Consider the following 26,630-nt stretch of genomic DNA (forward strand, 5'->3'; position numbering starts at 1 on the left):
TGAAGAAACTTGTGACTACTCTTGAACTATAACCAGCTACTTAATCTCATAAATCTCGCAACCTCTACAACTAACATTTATCTAAATAATAAATGGTTCTTAACCCAGAGGTAATCCCATTCCTTCATTAGTAACAACAATAACCATTGTTGTTATTACTAATGAATAGTGCTATTCATTAGTAACCAAGGGACACATTGGGAACAAAGGGAACTATTGTTGTTTCGATGAGTGACCAAGCACAGCCCTCTCTCCCTAACCCCCTGCAGGAGCAGGAGCCCGGAGCGCGGGGCCCTGACCTGTGTACAGCCGGTAGCACTTCCCGGAGCGGTTGCGGCCGGCCCGCCCCGCCCGCTGGTTGGCCGAGGCTTTGGACACGGGCACCACCACCAGGCACTCGATGGCCGTCTTGGGGTTGTAGGCACGCAGCTTCACGAAGCCGCAGTCGATGACAAAGGCGATGCCGTGCACTGTGATGGAGGTCTCGGCAATGTTGGTGGCAACGATCACCTGCAGGGATGGACACAGAGATACAGCCAGGGACACCTCAGCATGAGAGGTCCAGAACACACTCAGGAGCACATAAAGATACAGTAAAAGCAGCAGAAAGAGCTGTCAGCTTGAAATAAGCCCAGTTTGCACAGCAGTTCTTCATAACCTCTTTCTTATTCAAATTTATTCTTTCTTCATAAAAGAGCTTGGCAGTGTTTGCAGAGAAAATCTTTGGCAGTGTTTGCAGAGAAAAAGATTAACTGACTGTAAATCAAGTGTTCTTGTGTAGCAAACTGTGGAAAATGTGTATTTTATGATTGGCTTTTCGCAAATATTAAAATGAATATTGTCTGTTGTGTTAGAAAGTAATGCTGTATAAATTCTCTTAAGTAGTGTGTTAAACATAGTTTTAGGTTATAACAAAAGGTTAAAATAGAAACTATGCTATGTAAGATACTTGTTTTCTAAAGAAAGGACTCACACTGAGATAGCAGCCACAGGACACCTGAATCTTTCAGAGAAAGAGAATTTACTGCTCCATTATCAGAAGAAATGAACTTCTTCCCATCTCACTCAGCCGAGTTAGGATTAAGAGGAAGAAGCTGACGATGACCAGACAGAATCCTGTGTTTGAATGGAATTTATGTACCATGTATGAGCTGTATGAATACGCAACAGGCTGTTGCTTTTAAGGATTAATCCTCTGTTAACTTTTTTTATGCTGCCCAGAAAAAGGTACCCAGACATCCGTAACTTTGTTTCCATTGTCTCATATTGTCCTAATTCAAATTGTCCAAATTATTATTACCCCAATTTTATTACTATTTTTATAACCATTTTATTACTATTAAACTTTTAAAATTTTAAAAACAAGTAATTGGCATTTTCCACAAAACTAAGAATGTTTTCTTTCTGCTTCTCAGTTACACTGAATTATTCTTTGTACACTCACAAAGCTATGTAAGGTGAGGTGGGAAGATGCAAAGCTACGTAAGGAATGAGGTGGGAGACAGAAGGGAAACAGAGCTGATTAGGAGTTCCACATTCAGCATTCCTCCAGGGTTCACTTATATATGTATGCCCTAAAATAATAAAATAATTGTTCCCAGACTACAGTGGGAAATCTAATGTTTATTTCATCTGAAATTAAAAAGTAAATTTTGAAAATTGAATTACTAATGTCATATTCCAGAGAGAAGTATTTATATGAAACGTTCTGCAGTGGCAGATGAACAATTTCACTTGTCAAACTACAGCAGGTACAAGAATTACAAGTCACCTCAGTGTAGTTTTGTCAGCTTATTTCAGCCCCAACACAGGCTCTGCATAAGCAGAAAGCACTAATCACATCCAATTATATACTTCTGTGACATTAAATGTCTAAACAAGACTTACAGAAGTCAAAACAAAGCTTTTTTTTCCACTAAAATCAAATAAGCTTGAACTTGTTCCTTAGATGAAAATACAGCACTTACCCACTCTGTCACCAATTTTTCTACTACTGGTTGAAAACAGCCATGGACATTTAGATCACAAAAAAGAAAGAAAAAGGTAAAAGCAAAGGAGTTCAGAGGCTAAGATGATAAATACAAAGTTGTATGGAGACACTTAAAAATTGCAGAGTTGATGAGGCACAGAGAGCTGGAACTGACATGTCTAGGAGTGATCAAAGATGCAAAGGAAAGCCAGGGAACATGTTCCTGGTTCCCAGTTTGAAAGCTGACAGAACTCATGATGTGAACCTGATAAATGCAACATTTGTGCTGCAGACACCCTGCTGGGTGGTGTTGTAGTGTGTTGTAATGTCCTGGTTTAGACTTCCAGGTCCCTTCCCAGGTGTGCCTACGCCTCTCCCTTCCCCCTTGCCCCCATGCTGAGTGAGTCCTGTCAATCAGGCTTAACATTCCAGGAAAGGCATTGTGTGGTTGGTCGAGTTCAAAGGATGCCCCTCAGGCCCAGAGGTCATTGGCCTGTCTAGGTGTCCCTTGTCCCTTGAGACCCCGCCCCCTCCCACCTGGTTGGTGGCTCACCTGTCCCCTCCCCTCCCCCTGCGCTTAAAAGGTGAAGCAGGCCATGTGCTCTGCATTCTGTTGGAGGTCTTCCTAAGATTCAGACCTCTGTAACCATGGAATAAACCACTGCATACAACCCTCCGGCAGAATCCCTCCTTTTTTCTCTTCACCTTCGCCTGAAGCCTCTTCCTAAGGTAAACGGAGTCCCTGACAAGCCTGGACTTGTTTAGTGCCCAGCTGAAACCATCAGCAAGCTGAAGGTGTCTCTGGGGTGAAGCACCACAGAAGCCGCCTTTGGCTCCGCAGTGAGGGTCAGACTGGCCCAGGCACAATCTAACTGGTAATATTGGGATTCATATTCCAATAGGGTGGTAGAAATTGAGACATACACAAGAGCTCACCTTCCTGACAGTGTGAGGGACTCTCTCAAAGACTTTCAGCTGCTCAGGAGAAGGCAGCCCAGCGTACATGGGCAGAACACGGAGGTGCTTCTTCATCCCGGTGCGAGCGAGGGCCCGAGCCTGCTCTATGAGCATGGAAACAACAGTCTCCACTTCCTCCTGCAGCCACAGCAGCACAGGGCACACAGTGAGACAGGCTGCACTGTAACAGCACATTCCTGTCACCTAGATACAGAAACTGCACTAAATAATACCACTGTAATTGTTCAAACTCCAGGATTTTGACTAGCTCACTCCATGCTGTAATATTCTTAAGATAAAATGCTATTAGGAATAAATAAAGTTTTATATACATGTTTGTGTTCACTGTTATTTGAGTCAATGTCATATCACAAACACATGAGCAAAATCATGGGAAAGGACTGAACCAAGCTTAGGAGTGAGCAATTTAATTTTCCTGTCTATCTCAACTGGTGAGAGCAAAATGGGAGGCCAAAATATTTTGGGGCCTGGATCAGGAATGGCACAGGAACAGCACTGACACCTCCTGCTCAGCTTCATGTTTAATCTCAGCTGTGGCATCTCACTCTTAAAGACAGAAAACAAAATGTTCAAACACTGCCTCATGAAAATGCAAATTCATTATCCCAAAGTGAAATCAATAAAGGGGATGAGGAACTGCCTTTGAAAATATGCAAGATGTTACTGAAGTTCTTCAAGGTAGCTGCTCACTGCAGAAATGAGCTGCCTCCCATTTGCTCTTCCCAGCTGCAAAGTGAGCTGACAAGCACAAATAGAGCAGAAGAGACCAGTACATTTTGATCTCATGGCAATTTGTTTTTCTGTCAAACACTTCAGATGTTAAGCTTAACAAATGGAAATTCCATTTGCTTTAACTATTAATGATGACTCACTGTCAATTTAACAACTGGGTATGTGTGACTTGCACCAGCAAACCACACAGAATTCCACTCACTAACAAGGCTGAGAAATACAGCATTAAATGACAAAAACTATCATCCATCACTAGCTTTGATAAATTCAGGCCACATATTGTCTTCACATCTTTGGGACTGGCCTAGTTTTGCTCCCATCAATAGAGAAATGTTTGTCATCTTTACTGAGAATAAAGTAAGCACAACTAAGGAAAGCCTCAGGAGACTGAGGCAGCTTTGCAAAGCTCACAATACAGCCAAAAAACCAAAATTGCTTATGTCTATACCTGGCCAGTTAAAAATGCCAATATATCACCATCATTCTCCATCTGGTGAATTTTCATTGTAGTTTCCACAGTTGATTTTATATAGTCAGGAACAGGGCTATGGGGAGAGAAAACAGCAGAGACATGAGCAGAAAAATAGGTACAGACTGCTCCCCTCCAGCAGGGACAAACAGAGCAGCTTTGGGACACCAGAGCTCTGACCTAGACAAAATGATAGCACAGCTGCACAGTGTCACTACTGCCAAGAGCAGACAGGAACACACCTCTGCAGGTAAAAGATGTCCACTGGAAATGTCCTCCCCTCAACAGTCAGGATCACACTGGTGTCTTTGCTGGGGTCACCGGTATCATTTTGATTGAAGAAATCCCTGAATTTCTACATTGAAATAAAAACAAACACTTTCAGTTTGACATTTCAAGGAATGGAGAGAAAAACCTAAAGACACAAAGAAGTTAAATTACTACTACTTGGATGTTTACTTCATCAATTTGATACTGCCACATAAAAAATGTCAAAGTTTGATTTTGTTGCCTTCTATTCTGTCCAGGGTTCAGGCATTTAGCACAAATAAGGTTGCATGTTTATTATTTTGAGAAAAAAATTAATTATATCAGCTGCTACAGTTGGAAAAAGAAGATAAATAAACTTTTAACTGGAAGTTAAATCTATCAAATTAGCAAAGTCAAAGCTATGAAGAACTTAGAAATAATTGCTGCAAAAAGGTTTGTGTAGGGCCTGCATATTCTCATCCATTTTTGGGTGAGTGAGTAAATTTTACAGCCCTTACTGAACACCAAGATTTCACTTTGTAAAAGCAGAGTTAGGCATGATTTATGAAAGTTTTTGATTTATGTATTGTGACACCTTCATAAATTTAGATCTATTGTCATGAAGTATTTTCAATAAATAACAGCAAAAGATGGAACTTAAGAACCCATATAATTCATCTCAACTTTTATGAGCATTGTAGAGATAACCATCAACTCTCTGTATTAAAAAAATATTTATAAAGTCACACCAATCATTTTGCTTGTATTAACTCATTTTAGATTAACTGTCATCTATTTGAAATGTGGTTTCTGGCAGTTAAAATTTTGCATTGTAATGTACAGGATGCACAGCAGTGCAAACACTACCAAAGCACAGCACACAAATGGTATTTGTCATTAAAGGAAACCTTCAGTGCCACATGCAAGCTCTCACACCTCACATCTTATTAAGGACAGAGAAGTTTGGAAAAGTGGAGAAGAGGAATGAACATGATATAGGAGATGGAATAGCTGTCAAAAGGGGAGACTGAAAAGGCTCTGCTTGGGGAGAAAAGGCTGAAAAGACACAGCTGAGGTTCATAGAATCAAAGGTGACAAAGTAAATGTAAAACTGTTTTTGGGGGTGTTTTTTTAAAACACAAATCCCCAGTACAATAACTGGGAGATCCTTGATGAAACAGATTTGAAAGGATTAGACCAAGTACTTCATTATACAGCAGGTGGCAAACTCCTGAAAATTACTCATGGTGTCCTGGAGATTTGCAGAATCAAAGACAAATGAACAAACAGCAGGTCCATAAACACAGAGTAGAGGGAAACAGCAGGAAGGTGCTGAGTAATATCTGTACTACAACTACAGCAGCTGCTGAGGCAGCTCAGACTGAACAGACCCACAGCAGGGGCACAGCCTCACGTGCTCCCCCTAAACAGCATCTCCTGTTGCTGCTGCTACAAGCAGAGCACAGGGCTGGGTGAAATCCTGCTCAGCTCTAAGAGTTCCTCTGCTCTTCCTACTCAAAATTAAATTCAGGATGTTTTAACTAAGTTTACATAAGTGTCCACAGGCTATGAGTCAATCAGGGATGTATAAGATCTCACTGATATTAAATCTATTAGTTCATCACTTATTTTTACTTGGTTATTTCTATCAGCAAAACTGGGCTAAATGTCCCTTAGTTAATTAAGCCAAGAGAGCATATTTTTATAAAGAATATAAATAAGGAGAAAGATATCAATACATAAAAAGCAGATTCATATTTAAATTCACATCCAAAACAGTTTGCTGATAGAACATGAAAACCAAACAGAGCAAGTGAACTACAGCAGATTTTTTCCTCCAACAATTTAAGCAGCACGGAGGATAAGCTGTACATGAATAGCAGTGGAGCTGTCACCTAATGTCACCTCATTTCAACCCAAATCTCTGAGCTGTACCTCTGCATCCAAGGTGGCTGAAGCCACAATCAGGCGAAGATCCCCACGCTTTTTCTGGACCTGGGAGAGACCAACAACAGCCAGAGTTAAAAATGCTTTCTGAAATACAAGACTAAAACCAAGATTTGGAGAACCCAGATTACCAGAAACCTCTCTGTAAAACTACAAGACAGGTGATGACTGAAGCAGTCATATCACCCCACAAGTCTGGAGGAGTTTTATGTATTTATTTTAAGGGCATTCAGTCAGTTATTTTCATTTACTCTTGCTTTCTGGTGGGAGTCAGATCTTTAGTAGGATGAAAGTCAGCAACAAGCCCCAATCAGATCCCTTCACATGATCAGCAGCAGCAGAATCAACAGTGTATTTTTGGAACTATCAGCTAAGGAGACATTTCAGCATCAGGGGAAAGAAACAGAGGATCCTCAATGTCAGATGACCAAATTAAATAGCTGGGTATGTACAATAGGCTGCAGGATAAATGAGGAAGCAGCAATCACACTCCCTAAATGAGGAAGCAGCAATCACACTCCCTCAATTATCAGCCATCAGGATCAGAGGTTGAATGAAAAGGATGGAAATTAAAACAGTTACAGAGAGCTGTATTAAAATTACCAAACTAAAATTACAGTGAATTAAAAAAGAATTACCTTTTTTAGTAAGCCAATGGCAATGTCTGTATAAAGAGTCCTTTCATGAGCTTCATCCAGCATGAGGACACTGAAAAAAGGAGAAAGGTAAAGTTTCAGAAATTACTTGACTGACACTAGAATCAGTGTCTCCCTGTCTTGTAGAAACACCAGTATTTGAAATCTGCTGCTGGACTGTTGCTGTTCACAGCCACTCACAGAACTGGGGAAGTTCAAAAAGCTTGCAGCAGTGAAGCAGGGAGAAAAATGCACCTGACATCACATGGGACACACACACTGTTCTCCAATCAGGCTAGTTTTAGGAAAGGAGTAGAAGAAAACAAGTCTGTGTTTACTGTACTGCATAGGTTTTCTGGATATCAGAAAAGCCTGTTTGTTGTTGGTTTGTTTTGTTAGTATAAGGAAGGAAAAATAATCTAAAATTAGGAAATGAAACAATTCAGACTCCTTAAGGCCCCCCTAGCTTTTGTCTCAAAACTACAGCATCAAATCCTGTTGGTTTTGGTGTTGCAATGATCAACTAACAACAATATGTTGCTGCTAAAAAACAATGGCATTTTTACAACATAAAGAAGTCAGAGTTCTACAATAATTTCCACTTTTTTGGTATTTAATTTTTAATAGCCAATAATAATTTATAAAAAGTGCTATCATAATAGCTTGAGAAAAAGCAGATTTTTATCAAACTGTACTTCAGAAAGCACTCATTCCATGTTTTCTTACCTGTATCTTGTTAATAAAGGATCAGCCATCATTTCCCTCACCAGCATACCATCAGTTAGAAACTACAAATAAATGAAAAAAAAAAAGTAAAAAAATTCTTGTTATATAGTCTCCACTAACTGTGATTTTTATAGATGCTTTTGTAGGCTTTTGCCTGAATGTTTCCTGACCTTTAACTTTCTAATGATCTACCAAATTAGACTGTGATTGCAACTGTGGTCTTGAACTAGGTAAGAATTTATGCTAAAACCCTCCAAATTTCCAACTTTAAATGAATAATCATGCTTTAAAAAATTAAATTCAGCTCTATTTAATGAACAAATATCTCCATTTCCTTCTCTGTAAAAGGAACACCAGCCTCTGAAAAAAAAAATCACAAAGTAAATTGTCTCATTCATCATCACTGCTATTCCAGCACAACTAAAGCAAATCCTCTTCTGCAGAACACAAGCAACACTAACATTGCTCACAGCACTAAAAAACAGCTGCAAAGTTGCTATTTAATCCACCAAATTATCTCTCAGCCTACTCATCTTGGGTTTTATCTGTGCTTTTAATCAAAATCTATTGTTAGGGGAGGATACTTTTAATCACTGCAGCCTTTCCCTATGACTTTGAGTGACACCCAGGTCACACCAGGGCTGTACCAACAGCTGGCCATACTCTGAAATTGTCCTATAGATTCAAAATGGTGCTTGTCAGACTATCAGAATAAAACAGATACTCATTTTATTAAGGTTTGGATTGCCTCAGCCATTTCAAGCACAATTTTGGGGTACCCACTTGGGAAACTGAAATGTCACTTATTCTCTTGAGTGGGCATCACAAGGTTCTCATTAATTTCGCAAAACAATTACAAAGTTCTCAATTAATTTTGCAAAAGAACTTGAAGAGTTTCAACTAATCTCTTCAGAGTAACCCCACACTGTTGGTGTTTCACCTTAATTCTTGTGGCCTGTGGGTCTGTGCAGTCGTCAAAGCGGATGCAATATCCAACCTCATGTCCCAGCACTGCCCCTCTTTCATCAGCAACTCGGCCTGCAACCTGACAAGAGAGATCCTCATGAGCAACAGACAGCCCAGCACCCTTCAACCTTGTGTCATTACAAAGACATCTAAAAATACAATCAAACTCCACAATACATGAATTAGTCCCTGCAGAATTCCAATCACAAGTTAGTGTCAGTCTTTGAGTGACACTCTAGCCCATGCCTACAGGCAGTGAGTTCATGATTTCAGTTGGAATCTTATCACTTTGAGCCCAAGAATTCAGAATAATTGTCAATCTGGATAATGCAAACAGAAGTGCAGGAATTTCTAAACTATGCTTTATATCTTTGCAGCTACCTATCTTTATTTCTAACAACTCCCATGCTCTAGATGGGAGAGCAGAAAAGTCACTATTAAAATAAAATATCACTTTCACTTCAGTACAAAGCAATAAATCACCAGTTATATTTCTCATCTCCTGTAACAGCCACAGTCCAGGCAGGCTGCAACAACAGCCTCAAAGAAAAACCCTGCTGTGTCCATGTACTAAGCCTGAATGGAATAATCTTTCTATTTTAGGCTTAAAAATGACGCATTGAGACATGAAAGGGAGAAGAGAAGGGAGTTTGCTGTGAGAAATCATTGCAGCACTCACAACATCTCCTGTAAAACTTGTGCTCTGTCAGCTGGATGCCCTATGAAGGAGAAAAGGGAGGACACTGCAGGCAGACTGCCCAAAGCACAGGATGCAGAGCTCTGCTAGAGACTGTCCCCTTAACCAGGCTGGATCTGGTCAGGGAATCCTGGATCTACAGTATCTACTGAGGAAAATGCTGGTGTGTTGTAGATATCATTTATTATATTACAGAGAACAGGCAAAATGAGAGTTATAAAATGGCACCTCAGCTCTCTGTATAAAAATAATGCTGCAGCAGAAACTTCACCCACATCAGAGCCTGGCAGCAGTTGTGAAGACAAAGGAGCAGTGGATGCTTTCTGTGCATGCTGCTACCAGAGAGAAGTCCCTGCCCTCAACATCTCCTTTTCCCCCTCACAGATGATGTTCTGCTCTTCAAGACAAAATATGTATATGCAAAAATTTCTCATAATAAAACTGTTCCTCCTTCTGCCTGACATTTTTACAAGGAGAAACAAAAAAAACACACCCCATAAAAACAAAAAAAAAAAAAAAAACCCAAACACAAAAAAAATATTCAAAACTTAGAAAGAGGCACACAACCTCTTGTTTCTTCCACTAGCTGTATAACTAAATGCAGATTTACATCACTGTTTCACCTTGTGAAAGAAGTTGAGGGTCACACAAGCACAGCTTTAGTCCTGAGTCAATCACAGCTCAGCCCTAAGTTCTGCACACAGTTCTGCTGACATCAGTCAGTTTTACTTCAAAGCTTCTACATCTGCAGTCCTGGAATGCTGGAACGTTTGGCCAGATCCACTAATCAGGTAGAATTCAGTGTGTAACACCAGCAGCTCTTAGAGAAAGACAAGCAGAAACATCTTTTCCTTCAGGAGCTCATGCAGATTCCTGCTATTCAGCAGGATAAACTGATAAATAAACTGCTGATAAACTGGAGGTTCCAATGCCAGCAGACTGAGAGATGGGGACACTCACTGAAACTGCAGCGACCCGACGAGGCTGTGTCACCCCAACAACTCTGCCTTCAGCTGTCCAGCCAGCTTCTGCCAGGTACTGCAAACAACAGGGGGGAGAGAGAGACACTGTCATGCTGTGCTTACACCAAGGTGTTGGCTCCTCACACTTGGTGTTTTCACCTGGTTCTGCTCAACATTCCATGGAAAATCCCCTGATTTCACCAACCCACACAGACACTTACCTGTGGAATCTGTGTTGATTTCCCACATCCTGTTTCCCCAATAATCACCAGGGTCTGGTAGTTCTCCACTAGGTAAAGTATGTGATTTCTGAGCTGAAAGAGAAGATGACATTTAGACATAAAAAGCAGATTGTACAAAAATAAAAAAACAATTAAAATTATAATATTTACATATCTGGCAGACACAGTTACATGGAGTTCACTGCCAAAAGCTAAACAGTCCTTTAAAATCTATAAATGACATGTACAGCATATAGTAAATAACATATATCAACAAAGCCCTTAGAACTGTCATTTACAGCTGCCAAACAGGACAATAAATTCCAATAAATAGAGAGCAAAGCCATAAAATTATTATTTATGTTGCAAAGGGATTTTATACTGCTCTTAAAAAAAAAAGAGAAATAAATTAAAAAAACCCACCAAAAACAAACACAAGAATCAGGCATCAAACAACACACTTAATATATCAAAACGAACTCCTGTACCTTAAAAACAGGCAGCTTTTGCCTTTGCTGTTCAATGGAGAGGGAAGCATAGGGGTTGTAGATGACAGTGACAGCGCTGCTCTCAGCAGGGCTCTGCCTCTCCTCCGAGACACTGACACCAGGACCCTCTGAGCCTACACAACAGGAGTGAATTTTAACTGGAACAACACATTTCTGCCTGGTGCATCACAATACAGCCAAAAGAAATATGTTTCATACAAGTAGGAATATAAAAAGAAAACAAACAAGTTTTCTGTGAAAGCAATTGAAATATTACCTAACAATAAACAAGGGATATGCCCCTCACTTCAGCTCTGAATTTACCTCAGGAACTGAAACTTGATTTATTCCTGCTGCAAATTATCACAAAGCTACTAACAACTGAAATTGTGGAATCACACAAAGGAACTAGAGGTCAAATCTCATCTCAGAATGGGTCATCTCCAGCTGCACATTCAACCAGGAAAGTCTGAGAGCAAAGAGGAAGATTTCCCCGTTTTGTAGGATTTCCTTGTTTGCAATTCTCCCACTGTTAAAAGGCTGGTCCTTTTCAGAGCTGCCAAGCAGTTCTACCACAAATCAACAATTATCAACATTATTTCCAAGGTGCATCTCTCGGAGCTGCTCTCCCTGGTGTTAACCACGGTTATTCCAAACCATGGCCAGGATTTTGCTCCTCCCTCAGAACTGCTTGGGATCCCCCTGCACACTTCACATCTCCTGGAGACCCCGGCAAAGGGCAGCACACCCACCCCACAAAGCACCCCCTCCATCCCCTCCCCTGCCACCCCACAGCGGGCAGCACCCAGCCGGAGCCACAAACACCCCCTGGGCTGTGGCAGGGAGGGCACAGCCATTTCCCCACTGCCCTCATGGAATCATCAAGGTTGGAAAAGTCTTTCACCATCATCCAGCCCAACCTTCACCACCACTGTAATCCCTAAACCACATCACCGAGCATCGGACTCTGACTCCTCTTAAAATCCCTCAGGGATGGTGACACCATCACCTCCCCGGGAAATTATTCTACCGCCTGACCACCCGAACAGTGAAATAAAAATTATAATAGCTAACGGAAAAATTATAATAGCTAATGCCGTGTCTGCAGGAGGGCACGGCTCAGCACAGCTCCCGTCAGGGAGTTTAGGGAGCGATGAGGTCACCCCTAATCCTCCTCTTCTGGACACAAAGCAAACCCAGCTGCCGCTCTCCGTAAGACACGTTCCCGAATCCTTTCACAGCCTTGCTGCCCTTCGCTGTAAACGCGCCAGCGACCCCAAAGCGCCGAGGGGGGCAGCGCCGCACCCCTCACCACGACAGCCCGGAGCTCTGTCCACCACACCCCTCAGCACGGCCAGCAGGGCTCCATTGCCCGCACCCCTCACCGCGGGCAGCCCACGGCGGCGCTCCGTGCCCCGCACCCGCACGTCCCGCACCCCCACATCCCTCACCCGGCTTCCAAAACTTCACCGGCCCCACGGGCGCCGCCATCTTGGGGTGAGAGGGCGGCCGGAAGCGGCACCCACGTGACGCGGCCCGCGTTGCCATGGAGACTGAATACACACCACACACCCCCCCCGGCCTTCCCCTGACGCGTGGGGCCGGAAGGTTTCGGCCCATGGCAGATCTGTGAAAACCTTCTTTCTGTGAAAAATGTGTATTTTATGATTGGCTTTTCGCAAATATTAAAATGAATATTATGTGTGTTGTGTTAGAAAGTTATGCTGTGTTAATTCCCTTAAGTAGTGGGTTAAATATAGTTTTAGGTTGTAACAAAATGTTAAAATAGAAACTATGCTATGTAGGATACTTTTTTCCCTAAAGAAGGGACTCGCACTGAGATAGCAGCCACAGGACACCTAAATCTTTCAGAGGAAGAGAATTTGTTGCTCAATTATCAGGAGAAACAAACTTCTTCCTGCCTCACTCAGCCCTGAGGGCACTGTCAGGATTCAGAGGAAGCAGCTGACACTGAGCACACAGAATCCTGTATTTGAATGGAATTTATGCATCGTGGATGAGGTGTATGAATATGCAACAGGCTGTTGCTTTAAGGGTTAATCCTCTGTTAACGTGTGGCCTTTTTCGGGCTTATGCTGCCCAGAAAAAGGTATCCAGACATCCGTAACTCTTTGTTTCTATTGTCTCATATTGTCCTAATCCAAATTGCCCAAATTATTATTACTTGAATTGTATTACTATTTTTATAATTTTATTACAATTAAACTTTTAAAATTTTAAAAAACAAGTGAATTGCGTTTTTCACATTCCCTCTGCCTTTCTTCCTTCACAAGGCAAAGATCTGCAGCCAAGAGACACCAAAGTTCCTGTCAGCACTGAATAACACCTACTGCCCAGCAAACTGCAGTGCAGGTGGGTGGCTAGGCAGTGCCTGGCTGAGGAACAGTGATCAGGTTTGCACCTTATTCCCTGGCACAGAAGCTGGGGCTGCCCCTGAATCCCTGGAAGCATCCAAGGCCAGGTTGGACAGGGCTTGGAGCAACCTGGGATAGTGAAATGTGTCCCTGTTCATGGCAAGGGTTGGGATGAGATCAGCTTTAATATCATTTCCAACCCATTACCTTCTGTGTTCACCTGGGGGAGCATTTAACAGGGTCAGAAGATCACTGCCCTCAAGTCCCTGCGCTCATTAATTAATTAATTAGAGCTGATTCCTTCTCCAGTGAAGGATGCCTCCACAGCTGCTGCGCTTTACACCAGGCAGCTGAAGGACAAGAAAGAAAATTATCACACAAATAGTGAATAGATACAGCTGTGCCCCACCACAGGCTGCTTACAGCCTGTTTAAACCACAAACAAACCCGTGAAAGCCCATGGAAGTTACTATTGAATCAAACTTAACGTAGGCTTTGAGTTAATTAAGTAGAAGCTAAAGGAAATATAAAAAATAGAAAGCCCAAACTGTTTCTAGTAAGTTTAGTAATACTGTCATATATTCATGCTTATGGGAAAGTAAAAATCTAATCACATCATACATTCTTATAACTTCCCACGCCAGCAGTGCAGTTATGGTGATTAACACAAACTGTACCTCACAACACTCTGCCTCCCTGGTCACTTGTTATGCTGAGTAACCACATGTAAAAGAGGTTATTAAGTTATAATTATGATGTTCTTTAAAGTTCTAAGTATATGTTTCAATGCACTTTTGATATTAAGTCCACACTATCAAAAATAAACACAACTCACAGTATTTTGTATCATCAATATATTAGTAATCATTGAGAAAAAATCCCACATGGAAAGAGCTGCCTATTAAAGAGATGAATAGCAAAGTGGAGAAGTTATGCTTGAGAAAATATATACAGATAATTATTATGAAATCAAGACTGCACAAAGAGTATTTTGCATAGAGTCCAACATTGTATCGGGTTTGCCTTTATGGAAAATATAGCAAAGAATAAAAATACATATTTTAAACTTCTTTACATCTGGATGGAAGTTAATAGTGCAAAGCTATGAACTATTGAATATTTACAGATTAGGAGAGCCTGAATGATTACATTTCCATGATTGTCAGAGCAGAAGAAAGAGGGCCCAGATTAGCTGCATACTAATCAGTACATTTTTGCAATGTACATTTTTGCAATGTACATTTCTGCAAGCTCCATCTGTCCAGTTTAATGTCACCTTGCTGCTGTTTAGCTGCAATTCCTCTGCCAAGTTTTAACCTTCCCCTCTGAAGCCCAGAACCCACAAGACACTCACACAAGCACATATCTGAGTATTTTGCAGTAGAAGAGCCACAAGAACAATTAAGAAATGATAAACCTTTGTTTTGGCTAATGAGTATCTGCACTGGCAGGCTGCTGGAACTTCAGTGCCTCAATGTGCAGCTGTTTGGGAAGATAGCTTATTCATTTGAGGGTGATTGTTTTCCCTCAAGAAATGAATGGATTAAAAAATTGAGTTTCCAAGAGACCTTAAAAATGGTTCTGTCACTGACTTCTGTGTCATTGCATTTCTGGTGAAATTAGGACTTCTGTGAAGAGGCAGCAGCTTCATAGATTTCAGATATACTCAGCTTTTCCCACACAACCAGACAGCAGCAGCAGCCACAAAGATAACAAAAAGTCTGTCTGGTAATGCCAAGGAATTGGTCTCATTTGGCTCTCCTACAAACATGGGGGGTCCTTTAGAATATTATCCCTCACACATTTATTTCATGATGTCCAGCAATCCAACCAGTCTAATACAAAGGCCATTTGAAATTCAGTCCCACTAAAGCCTTGTTTGCTGACACATTAGCTCATTCTGCCTGCCAGCATAGCTTTGTGTGAAGAAAATGTAACATTTGACAAGTAATAGTGTGGTACTGACCTACTGGCTTCTAGATTAGGATTACTCCTGGTTTGTGTCATGAACCAGTTGGTGGAGAGTTTCTACAAGACCAAGGCTGATTTCAGAGCCTGCTTTCATCTTGGAACAGACTTTCAAGCAATGAATTTCAATACCTAGACTTCTTAACATAAAACAGAAAAGGGTTGAGCTACTGAGCTATAACACTGCCAACCCATCAGCTTAAAACATGCATGAACAGGTTGAGAAATGAAAATTTAACAGAATAGTAGAAGTCAATAATGGCTGTATAGTATTCTTCAAACAAAGCCACAATTCCAGTTTCACTTTCTGTCAGTCTGAGGTTTCTTTCCCAGCTGCCCTCACAAACACACTGCAGGACAGTGCTGGGCAGGGATGGACAGACGTGATTCCTGAGTTTCTGCTGCTTGCTCTGCATGGACATGCAGTTCATCTCTCTATGATCCAGTGTGGCCTCATAACCAGGGAGCCATTCCTCTTAGTCAGCGGGGGAGAGGTGTGCAGCGTGTTATTTGGGCTGTACACTGCCTCCCTGGAGGCGTGCAGCCAGCTCCTCTTCCTCTTCAGCTCTCCCACAAATGCTCTCAGATACAAAAATTCCATTCTCAGGAAGTGTTCCCTGGTCATGTCTCTGGAAGCCACTGTTATCCTGAACAGCTGGTCCCACACCCTGTTCTTCTTGCAGCTGGAAAACTCTTTGAGGTTGATAGGCTTTGACCGTGAATGAAGAATCCGAAATTCCAGGTCAAAGTGTGCAACTGCTGGGCCTGACAGGATCAAAATGTTACTGCTGTTCAGCTTCCCATCTGTCCATGTAAAACTAGCAAAGGAAGAGGGAGAAAATGATGAGTTAATTCAAAATAATCAGTAAAGAAAGTATTCACTGGAAATTCCCCTTCACCACATTTAGTTATGTTGTTTTTACAACCCAACTGATGAGCAGTGGGCTCTTTTAAGGATAAATGTTGGTCATAAAATCTGATCAGTTTTCCTTTCTATGCAGAGAAATCATGTAAAGCAAGAAAAAGAAATTGCACTTGCCTGTAGGAGCCTGTGGTCACTCTAATGCCATCAATCAACATGAACTTTTCTCGGACTTTTCCAATGATTTTGGTGCCTGACCTGGTGCAGTAGGTGCTCCCCGTGATAATCCGAACTCTCATCAGCTGTTAATGACACAGCAAGAGTCAGGTGCACTGCAAATTTCAATTATTGCATTAAAGGAGTAACACAGCAACAACCATCCCTGATGAACTGTGCACTGGCACAAGAGCCACCCACAGGGAAAAAAGTGAGCATTTAATGGCCAAAGAGGTGACATTAAGGGGCAAACCCATAAACTGACTGTGAAAATTCCTGTCACCTAATCATCAGGATCCAAATTCCTGAGAACCTGCTTCTCCCTTAGCCTTCAAAGTCTTGACATGCCCAAGCAACTCCAGTCATGCTCTAGGAACTGGACATTCCTCCAGCATTTCCTTGAATTTTCAATTAGTATTTGTTCTCAGAAAGCAGCTGTAACATCCAATTACAAAGGTTTCAGATTTTCTATTAATTACTATCTTATGTAGGAATAGTTAAATCTTCCAAGATAGAGCTGGAGCTACATAACACCCATTTTAAGTTGTAGCAGCAAGTATAATAATTTCTTCACAGCTTAAAGATTACAGCCATAAGATGATCAGTTCCCTACCCCTATAAATATGACAAGGCTCACCTTTTCCTGCTCAAGATCAACTCCCAGATCCTTGCACATTTTTAGAAAGTGGGAAAATGAAGACTGATCTAGAAGGATATACACTTTAACTTGCCGTTGGCTACAGGCTTCCAAGAGGTCTGTGAAGATATCAGTGTCTGTGAAGAAGTCCATAACCAGGGCAATCATCTGAAAAGAGTTTCAGAAGAAACCATTAGGCTGTTTCCACAGCACTGCAAAGGAGATAGCACATGAGAAATTTGAGTTTCAAATTAAAACTCCCCCCTGCCTTTTTTTCAGGTGGTTATGGAACATGGTACAGTCTTCTGTGATAAAGAGTATTCTTCCTCATCCTGAGATAGAACTAGAAGCTTGGTTTTGCCCTATATTAGGCAAATTTGATCTCTTCCTAAGCAGGAGAGGTATTTTTTTTTCTTTTTTCAAAAGAGCAGATGTCTTTTCCTCAAAAGCATTGCCAGAAGAAAAAGTTGAGCTTACTTCCAATACTACAGTTTTCCCAACTTTTCAAATATAAAAAGAAACAGCAAGAAAACCCAAAACGACCAGTGTCTGACTGCTCTTTATATTATGTCTCTGATGAAGATAAAAGTGAGGTTCATCTTCACCTTACTATTCAGATTCTCATATTTCAAGTCAAGACCTGAATAAAACATCCCTTGAGAGCCAGCTCCTACCCCTGCAGACCTCCCCCATAGACTGAACCCCAGGATTTGCCGTGGATCCTCTGTAGGATGGGGAAGCGATGGCTCTTTCAGAGAGCTGGGAATGGGCACTCCGGGTGCCAAATCCGAGAGAACTCAGCGGCACCCAGAGAGCCCATTCAGAAGAAAGCGGGGGGAAAGCTGGCAAATTATGAACCTGATTAAAAAACAACTACAAAAGATGGTGGAAAAGACATAAAGCAATAGGAAACAGCAGAGTAATTTAAAACGGAAGGGTATGTAAGTAAGATAAAGCGGGGAAGGACGAGGCGGCCCCGGGAAGCCGCACAGCGGGAGCGGGCGCTCCGCGGGCAGTCAGTCAGTCAGTCCCTCACTCACTCGCTCACTGACCTGCCGGGCGGAGCGGATCTGGCGCCGCACCGCCTCCTTGCAGCCGTAGATGCTGTCCCCGCAGCCGGGCTGGAAATGCGCCTCCACCCGCGTGAGCCCGCGGAAGGCGCCGCTGGCGAAGCCCGGCCAGCCCAGCTCCAGCGCGGGCGGCTCCAGCTCCGAGCGCTCGGGGAAGTAGGTGAGCGACGAGGCGTCCAGCGAGGCTCCGGCCGACGGCTCGGCCGCCGGCTCCGGGCCCGCGGCGGGCGGCAGCGCGGCCCGAGCGATGTCCTGCACCTCGGGCTCCGACAGGAAGGGCGGCAGCTGCTCCCGCCGCAGGAAAGCGCGCAGCGCCTCGGGGCCGCCCGCCACCAGCTCCTCCAGCGCCAGCCGCTGCGCCTCGCTGTACGGCCCGGCCGGCGGCGGCCAGCGCCCCGAGCCCTCCTCCAGGCACTGCGACGCGTTGGCCATGGCCGGAGCGCGGCTCCGCTGCCCCGGCTCTTTATAGCGCTCCTTCCCCGCCCGGCTCCGCTCGCCCACGGCACAGTCACGGGTGGCACAGCCCGCAGCCTTCCCCACGCCCAGGGAAGCGCCAGCCTCGAAGGAGGAAGATCAGCCCAGCCCTGGTGCTGCTGCCCAGCCCGCATCAAAAGGCTGCTGCAAAAGCTGGAGAGGGTAAATGGCTCCAGCCGGAAAGGACCAAGCGGCGATGAAGTGACTTAGTGACCCCGATTTAAAATGCCAAATAAACAGAAAGCAAAGCTCAGCGATGATCAGGTGAAAGCCCCCAAGGCAAAAAGGAGTTTATTTGTAAACTGTTTCTTGTTCCTGTTAGAGTACTTTAACAGCAGCACGGTATAATAAAGTTTAAAAGCACGTAGAACAAACAGGGTAATTTTACATACATTCAAGAACTGCAGGACTTGGGCTCTTAAAAATACAACTCGATATTGGCTTTGAAGGTGTAATCTTGGATACCTCCCTGCAGCTTGGTTTGGTGCCAGTGTCCCAGATCCACAAATCAAGCCATAAATACCTTATCGTTTTGAACAGGTGCAGACATAACTTTTTTCCCCACCTCCAGCTTTAGTGAAGGAGTGGCTGCTTAGAAATCGAAGTAATAAAAGTAGCTAAGCCTTGTTGTTCTTAGAGATTTCAGACAAAAATGCCAAAGTTAGTTACTCTCAACACTTTTTTGAGCAGCCTTTTTGAGTTATGGATATTTCTATTCATTCATTCAGTATTCAAGCCAACAGCTGAAATGTGCCATCTACTGGACACACATGCCCTAAATTAAAAAATACATAACTCAGACTCTGGTTTGATTTGGCAGAATTCAGTGTGGTTGGTCACTGAAGTACTGAGATGCAGGTCTAAAGAAAAACAGGCCAGATCTCAAGGAGAGACTGCACACACTGCTCAGGTAAGAGATCCAGCAAGCACAGACATGCACAGAAATCTGCAAACAGCCAGGTAAAGGCTTTGCAAAACAACCAAACCTCAGGTCCACTCAATATTGGAAGTATCTTCAAAAACTAGAGTGGCACTTTAGCTCCTCAAACTGAGTTAGTAGTAGAAAAATGATAGAGCAGGAAAGGGTATTTCAGACAGCACAGTTAAAAAGAGAAATATGTTTATTTAACTCCTACAGTAACTTGTAAATTAACATTACCCTCATAACCCATAACATTCTGTAGTGCATTTGTCAGTTTACTTTTGAACAGGGGCTTTGTCACTTGCCCTCAGTGATTGTCTCACCTTGGAGACCCCTGCAAAGAGGGAAACACACACACACACACATATATATATTTATATATCTCTAAACAAAGGCAGCAGAGCATGATGACACTAAAGGGCTAGTTAGCTCATTCTATTTCAGACGGCATAAACAAAGGAAATATAATACAGTTGAAGATAACCTGCAACTGTTTCAACACTCTTTGCAACTTTAGTGGAAGAGTAACATATATGTCACAGAAGTTAAAAGTAAAATCAGCTTTATGGCTCTTTGTAAAAGCTGATTCCTCTCCCGTCAAAGATAAAGTAGAAATAAAAGTCAGTATTGGAAAAAAAGATTGATAATTCCTTGATATAATATAATTTCTTGATTTAGGATAGATCTCCATAGCTATTCTGAGCAAGTTCAGTGTGACAGATTTTTCCAAGTTTACATAAATTAAAAGTAAGGCATTAGCAATCTTGGAAAGCAGTAACAAGTTCACTTTTGAGGTTAAATACGCAAAATTAAAATTATCTTCACCACTAATGCAAACAAGAGGAACCTCTAAGTTGTTACTACATAATGTCTCTTTTTCATCACTTACATTGCATAGGATAAAAACAAAGTGCTGGAGAGTGGCATATTAAAAAAGTGTTAAAAAAGTAATAAAGAAGAAATAAAAGTGCTGGACGGAAGTGGAAGAATCTTTCGGAACAAAGTGACAGCAACTTGAGCCTGGGTTTTTGTGGTGAGTGGTCAGGGCAGGATCATTTATTGAGGGAGTAGAGCGAGGCGTGGCGCAGGCTGTGCAGGCTGGCGCTGATGTCGCGCCGCTGCTTCAGGCTGGCCCCGGCATGGACCTGGCTCAGGTAGCTGGCAGGGACACGGCCCCGCCGGGACAGGATGGCCACCATGTGGCTCAGCTTCGACCTGATGGTCGAGTAGTGGAACTGCCTCTCTTTGTGCAGTTTTTGGAAATATTGTGCCCTGTGACTACTGGAATAGTCAAAGGAGCGGAGAGAGGATATTGAGCCTGTAGAGCTCGCAAGAGAGCACTGGGATGATGATGAAGACAAGGATTGCAGACTAGAACTGGATGTGGCCTTTGCAGGCAGAAAATACTCTTCTCTTGAAAACTTTCTGGGAAGGAGGGGTGTTTCTGTGCCCTCCTCTTCCTTTGTCTGTGTCACTGCAGTCTTCAGCAAAATGGATGTCTGAGTGCCTGTCACTCTGGCCGTGACAGAAGCCTGAGTGCTACTGTCTGCTGTGGCAGTGCTGGCCTGAGTGGCTGCATTGCATTTGGTCACAGCTGCCATCTCTTCCCAAGGACCAGTTTGAGTTGATGCACTTCTCTGTTCCACTGTGCCCACTTGATTGCTGAACAACTCCTCTTCACACAGGCAAGAAAGCTGCAGGTTACAAAGTTTTCCTGCAGGAGTATATTCAGTTTGATCTCCTTTTTCCAGCAATTTCTTTGGTGTGCTAGACAGTCTGGCAAATTCTGCTCTCAAGTTGCCTTCCACAGTATATTCTTTGGAGGATTCTGTTCTGGTCAGCAGGTGATCAAACATGCCACTGTTCCTGCAGCTGGACGGTCGCTTTGGGCTGATGGGCAGCGACCGGGCATAAAGAATCCTGAACTGGAGGTCAAAGTGTTCCACCACTTGGCCTGACAACACCAGCAAGTTGCTGCTGTTCAGCTTCCCATCAGACCACGTGAAACTGTTGAAAACAAACCAAGACTCACAGTTAATCTCCAGTGCATTTCAACAATACAGCTACGGACAGCAAGACTCAGCTTAAAAAATGAAGATAAGGTGTGACGATGTTCACAGGGGTCTGAGGATGAGGGAAGAGAGGAGGATCTGACTCCAGGTTTCAGAAGGCTGATTTATTATTTTATTATATATATTACATTAAAACTATACTAAAAGAATAGAAGAAAGGATTTCATCAGGAGGCTGGCTAAGAATAGAAAAGGAAAGAATGATAACAAAGGTTTGTGGCTCGGACAGAGTCTGAGCGAGCTGACTGTGATTGCCCATTAATTAGAAACAACCACATGAGACCAATCACAGATCCACCTGTTGCATTCCACAGCAGCAGATAACCATTGTTTACATTTTGTTCCTGAAGCCTCCCAGCTTCTCAGGAGGAAAGATCCTAAGGAAAGGATTTTTCATAAAATATGTCTGTGACAATAAGGTAAGAAGTCAATAGACTATTCATTTCTGCAGGAAGAACTCTATTTAGCCATGGCCAAGCTCTCTGCTAGCAACAAGCTGAGTAAACCAGTTTTCCAAAGGTGTTTTCAGATTTGTGTCAGCCCCACTTGGACTCAGCTAGTCCATGTGCCATTGGCACTCATTAACACAGGGCAAACAGCAAAGTTAATACATCTTTTGCAGCAAATCCCCATTTCTACAGCTTCTCTGGGCACCAGCAGACCCCAATACTTGCCTGTAGGAGCCTGTTGCCACTCTAATGCCATCAATTAACATGAACTTCTCCTTGGCTTTCCCAACAATTTTGACACCTGACCTCATGTAGTATGTGCTCCCTGTGAGACTTCGAACTCTCATCATCTGGTACAAAAAAGAAAGGGAAAAAGTGATGTCAAATTTAAGTTAACTTCGGAAAACTTTTGATTAGCAATTTTAATTAAAAGCAGCTAAGAACAGTATGGAAGCTCCAAACCCTCTTAAAAGAAAGTATTAGGAAAGAAAGCAGATGGTACCAGAGCTGTGCCACCCTTCAGCTTCCCACGTTTCTGTTTTGCTTAGCAAGCAGTTCCTTGAGCCAAAGAATAAAGCTATTTAAACATTGCAAAATTAAATCCCTGAAAATTGCTGCATCCTCAGGACAGGGATCCCAGTGCACACAGCACATGGGGCTGATGCACATCATGGTTGTAGCTCGTACATATGAACAACAGACAGGTTGCTTTAGCCTTTCAAAGCAGTCTGATGCTTTATAGAAAGGTTTCTTTGATTTGCATAAACTGTACCACAAAAATAAAAACAAACCACACCGACCCCAATTCAGTACTTACACTTTCCTGCTCAGGACAAACTCCCAAATTGTTGCACATTTCCAAGAAATGGGGTACAAAGTCCTGGTCAAGAAGGATGTAGACAGGCACTTGACGGTTGTTATAGGCATCCTGAAGGTCACTGAAGATCTCAATGTCTGTGAAGGAATCCATCACAAGGGCAATCACCTGCAAGGAAAGCCACACTACTTGCTCAAGAGACTTATTTTACACAAGACCACTGCCTTCCTCAGCCATTTTCTCATGCTGTTATCATCAGGGCCTCATGCATTTCCTTGTCCTCCTGTACACACTCTGGCAAGCTCTAAAAGATTTCTATATTCCCACAACACTCCTGTAAATTCATTGTGCCTCAGCATGCAAAGGACTGAAGAGGTTTTTCCTCTGTCTGCTGCTTTTGTACACTTTCACATCCTCCTTTCCTACACAATCCTCTGTAGTGTGGCCAGACTGGGGAAGCTGTCACAGCAGAATCTGGACTCCAGACAAACCATCTCCACACCTGTTCTCCCAGTGTTTCAAGCAGCTACAGGAGAATTAGCTCGAATGGCCTCCCTGCTGTCAGAGCTCACAAACCCCAGCTGATCTCCAGAATCTTCCTGGTTTCTATATTGTTACAGAGTTTCTATCCCTTACCTTTACAGGAAATCACTCACCCAACCCTTCTTTCAAAAAGGCAAATCCTAAAATGGGAATATCACATGTATGAACCATCTCTCCAGCTAATTCAGAGCCACCTCACACACTACACTGATTTGGTGCTTGAGTTCTTACCCTTCCAGACCACTTCTGTGTAGGGACACAAAGGCATAAAAAATTCCACTTTATGACTGAATTTTCCACTTTTCTATTAAACCAGCATAAAGAACAATGAGAACACAACCACTGTGGGTACCTGGCACCTGCCCTTATCAGATGGAGGCTGCTGCAGCACACCCAAGGTGTATAAGCACGCAACAGAGCTGCTCTGTGTGTGGCACAGCCTGTACTCACAGGAAACCTTTCCCACAGGAACAGGCTGAGCTCTGCATTCCCACCTCTGTCCTGCTCCCTAAGGGACTGGTGCTGTTTGGCTGAGTTCTGACATGTAACATGCACAAGCACATGGGTATTTCTAGATAAAGTTACTTTATGTTGGTGCTTCTTGCGTGTGTCCTGAGTTTATGTTGGTGCTTCTTGCGTGTGTCCTGAGTTTCTCGCCACCCAATCACTTGTCAAAGCGTTGAAGAAGATTAAAAACCAATAAGATGCTTTTGACAAGACCAGACAAGTAAGAAAACCACCCCAAAACACAAAACAATTCACACTAAAAACAATTCACACTAAATCCTTGGGAACACTGATGCCTTCATATGACAGCTCAATTCACAGCACGTATGAGTTCTAGTCCCAGAATTAGCAGCTGAAAAAGAAACACAGTTTTGCCAAAAACGTTTAGAGGAAAGAGAGAAAAACCTTTTCTCTACTCATCCATTCAGGATAGCAAGGACAAGATCACAGCAGTCACTTGAACTAACTGCATTTGAGTGCATTAATTAAGAATGAAATTATGCAGCATCTGAACTTTTCCCAGTCTTCACATTAACTTGAGGAACTCAGAAATTATTGAGAAGTATCACACAGAATCTGACATTCAGTAAATCTTAGTGTGTCAAAAATGCCCATTTATGTCCACAAAAATTCTCCCTGGATCAGGCACAGCCACAAACGGGGCAAGAGCAGCTTGCCTTGCTCTTGGCTCAGTGAGGGAAGGTGTTTGACAGGATGCTGCAAGAGCAATATTACAAACCAGTACTGCTTTTGAGGGGAATAAATGCCTTTATGGTGTTTACTCGAGTTGCCGGACTGGTCTCATATACCTGTAGGGATTGTTTGAGAACAGAGCTTCCTCTGGGACCGTTTCTGGCAAGGAGCCCGTCGTTCATGTCATCCTCACACACTCCCTAAGCTCCTGCCCTCGCAAGGGAGTAGAGACTGAGCTCGGTTGTTGATTCAGGGTGTGTGCCGTGCACGTTACACAAAGAGACAGGGGTTGCTTCATCTGGCCACCCAAAAAGGAAGCTACACATTTAAATTCTAGCTGAGCCAATGGAATGGCTGCTAAGGAGAAGGGTGGTTCCCAGCTGGGATTACTGTTGGAGGCTATAAACTCCGGGAATGTAATGAGCTACAGGGAACAGTTACAAATTCATACGCCACGTGGTTTTCAAGCCATACTGTGCATCAGAAAAAAAGCGTTCACTCCTGTAGGGAGAAAGTCCTGTCAAAAGCAGTTCTGTAGGTCACTTAGTGAGCTAAGGAGGGAAAATACAATCACAGTGTTATATCTATAGGTAACCTTCTCTTATAGAAGAGGCTTATTCTGTGTCACACCCTTTAAAGGGCAGTAGGATGTTTCTGCAAGCGCACCTGCCTCGCAGAAAACATCAGTGTGGAATCCTGAACAGGAGAACTTCTGCTCCCAGTGAAAGCAGGCTCAGCTGGATCCAGTGGCTGTGCTGGCCACGGCAGCAGCGCTGCGGGACGGGGAGCTCTCGGCGCATCACCCAGAGCATCCGGGAAAGGGAGGTGCAGAAGCAGCAGAGTGCCACTTTTTCTGCATTTTCGAGGTTGCCCTCCTTAATGACACTGTCTGCTCGACAAGGGCTTTAAAGCCACTAGGCTTTGCTCGGTGTCCCATGGCGACGGGCAGCGGTGCCGATTCTTGATGCGCTCGCAGACCAAGGGGAGAGGGGCCCAGAGCAGGGCAGGGCAAGGAAGGGAGCTCCTCGGGCACTCACTGACCTGCCGGGCGGAGCGGATCTGGCGCCGCACCGCCTCCTTGCAGCCGTAGATGCTGTCCCCGCAGCCGGGCTGGAAATGCGCCTCCACCCGCGTGAGCCCGCGGAAGGCGCCGCTGGCGAAGCCCGGCCAGCCCAGCTCCAGCGCGGGCGGCTCCAGCTCCGAGCGCTCGGGGAAGTAGGTGAGCGACGAGGCGTCCAGCGAGGCTCCGGCCGACGGCTCGGCCGCCGGCTCCGGGCCCGCGGCGGGCGGCAGCGCGGCCCGAGCGATGTCCTGCACCTCGGGCTCCGACAGGAAGGGCGGCAGCTGCTCCCGCCGCAGGAAAGCGCGCAGCGCCTCGGGGCCGCCCGCCACCAGCTCCTCCAGCGCCAGCCGCTGCGCCTCGCTGTACGGCCCGGCCGGCGGCGGCCAGCGCCCCGAGCCCTCCTCCAGGCACTGCGACGCGTTGGCCATGGCCGGAGCGCGGCTCCGAGCCCGCCGGGATCGCTCTGTGCAGAGTTTGAATCCAAACAGCGCGGCCGCCGCTGGAGGAGCCTTCCCCGCCCCGCGCCGCCGTTGGCTCCGGCAGGAGGGCACCGCCTCCGCCGGGCGGGACCGGGACGGAGATCCCGGCTGGGACAGCCCTGCTATCCTTCCATGGAGCCGGGACGGCCCTGCTGCCCTTCCATGGAGATCCCGGCTGGGGAGAGCCCTGCAGCCCTGCAATGGAACCGGAACAGCTCTGCCAGAGCCCTCCTGCCCTTTAAAGGAGCTCCCGGCCGGGGACGGCCCTGCTGCCCTTCCATGGAGATCCCGGCCGGGGTCAGCCCAGCTGCCCTTCCATGGAGCCGGGACAGCCCTACCCGAGCCCCGCTGCCCTTCAATGGAGCTCCCGCCTAACCCTAACCCTGCCCTGAGCCCCGCTGCCCTTCAATGGAGCTCCCGCCTGGGGACAGCCCTGCCCGAGACC

General features: G+C 44.3%; 3 protein-coding genes across 5 annotated transcripts in view; all 3 read right to left on the minus strand.

Annotated features, from left to right (window-relative positions):
- DHX35 (DEAH-box helicase 35) overlaps nt 1–12,549 on the minus strand; it is a 31,560-nt gene extending 19,011 nt beyond the window's left edge. For both annotated transcript variants that reach the window (XM_064729770.1, XM_064729769.1), the window contains exons 1-12: nt 12,491–12,549; nt 11,040–11,173; nt 10,552–10,644; nt 10,329–10,406; nt 8,646–8,750; nt 7,706–7,767; nt 6,983–7,052; nt 6,333–6,392; nt 4,391–4,503; nt 4,128–4,224; nt 2,906–3,064; nt 300–510 (exon numbers count right to left, since the gene is read on the minus strand). In XM_064729770.1, the coding sequence (XP_064585840.1) occupies nt 300–510; nt 2,906–3,064; nt 4,128–4,224; nt 4,391–4,503; nt 6,333–6,392; nt 6,983–7,052; nt 7,706–7,767; nt 8,646–8,750; nt 10,329–10,406; nt 10,552–10,644; nt 11,040–11,173; nt 12,491–12,530 (1,222 nt within the window). In that variant the 5' untranslated portion in view covers nt 12,531–12,549. The remainder of the gene's footprint in view (nt 1–299; nt 511–2,905; nt 3,065–4,127; nt 4,225–4,390; nt 4,504–6,332; nt 6,393–6,982; nt 7,053–7,705; nt 7,768–8,645; nt 8,751–10,328; nt 10,407–10,551; nt 10,645–11,039; nt 11,174–12,490) is intronic.
- A 1,653-nt stretch (nt 12,550–14,202) lies between these two features.
- LOC135456111 (protein FAM83D-B-like) lies at nt 14,203–18,806 on the minus strand. Of its 2 annotated transcripts, XM_064729772.1 has the most exons (4): nt 18,150–18,804; nt 17,098–17,265; nt 16,422–16,546; nt 14,203–16,200 (listed from the first exon to the last, which is right to left on the minus strand). In XM_064729772.1, the coding sequence occupies exons 1-4, from the start codon at nt 18,597–18,599 to the stop codon at nt 15,810–15,812; spliced, it is 1,134 nt and encodes a 377-aa protein (XP_064585842.1). In that variant the 5' UTR covers nt 18,600–18,804; the 3' UTR covers nt 14,203–15,809. The 2 variants fall into 2 exon arrangements, with proteins under 2 accessions (XP_064585842.1, XP_064585843.1); XM_064729773.1 differs by lacking the exon at nt 14,203–16,200 and having other exon boundaries at nt 17,192–17,265; nt 18,150–18,806.
- Nucleotides 18,807–20,482: 1,676 nt separating this feature from the next.
- LOC135456110 (protein FAM83D-B-like) lies at nt 20,483–26,152 on the minus strand. Its single transcript, XM_064729771.1, has 4 exons — nt 25,685–26,152; nt 22,901–23,068; nt 22,309–22,433; nt 20,483–21,570 (listed from the first exon to the last, which is right to left on the minus strand). The coding sequence occupies exons 1-4, from the start codon at nt 26,132–26,134 to the stop codon at nt 20,616–20,618; spliced, it is 1,698 nt and encodes a 565-aa protein (XP_064585841.1). The 5' UTR covers nt 26,135–26,152; the 3' UTR covers nt 20,483–20,615.
- Nucleotides 26,153–26,630: the final 478 nt, after the last annotated feature.

Source organism: Zonotrichia leucophrys, chromosome 20 (assembly GCF_028769735.1).
Source record: "Zonotrichia leucophrys gambelii isolate GWCS_2022_RI chromosome 20, RI_Zleu_2.0, whole genome shotgun sequence".
Taxonomy (NCBI): domain Eukaryota; kingdom Metazoa; phylum Chordata; class Aves; order Passeriformes; family Passerellidae; genus Zonotrichia; species Zonotrichia leucophrys.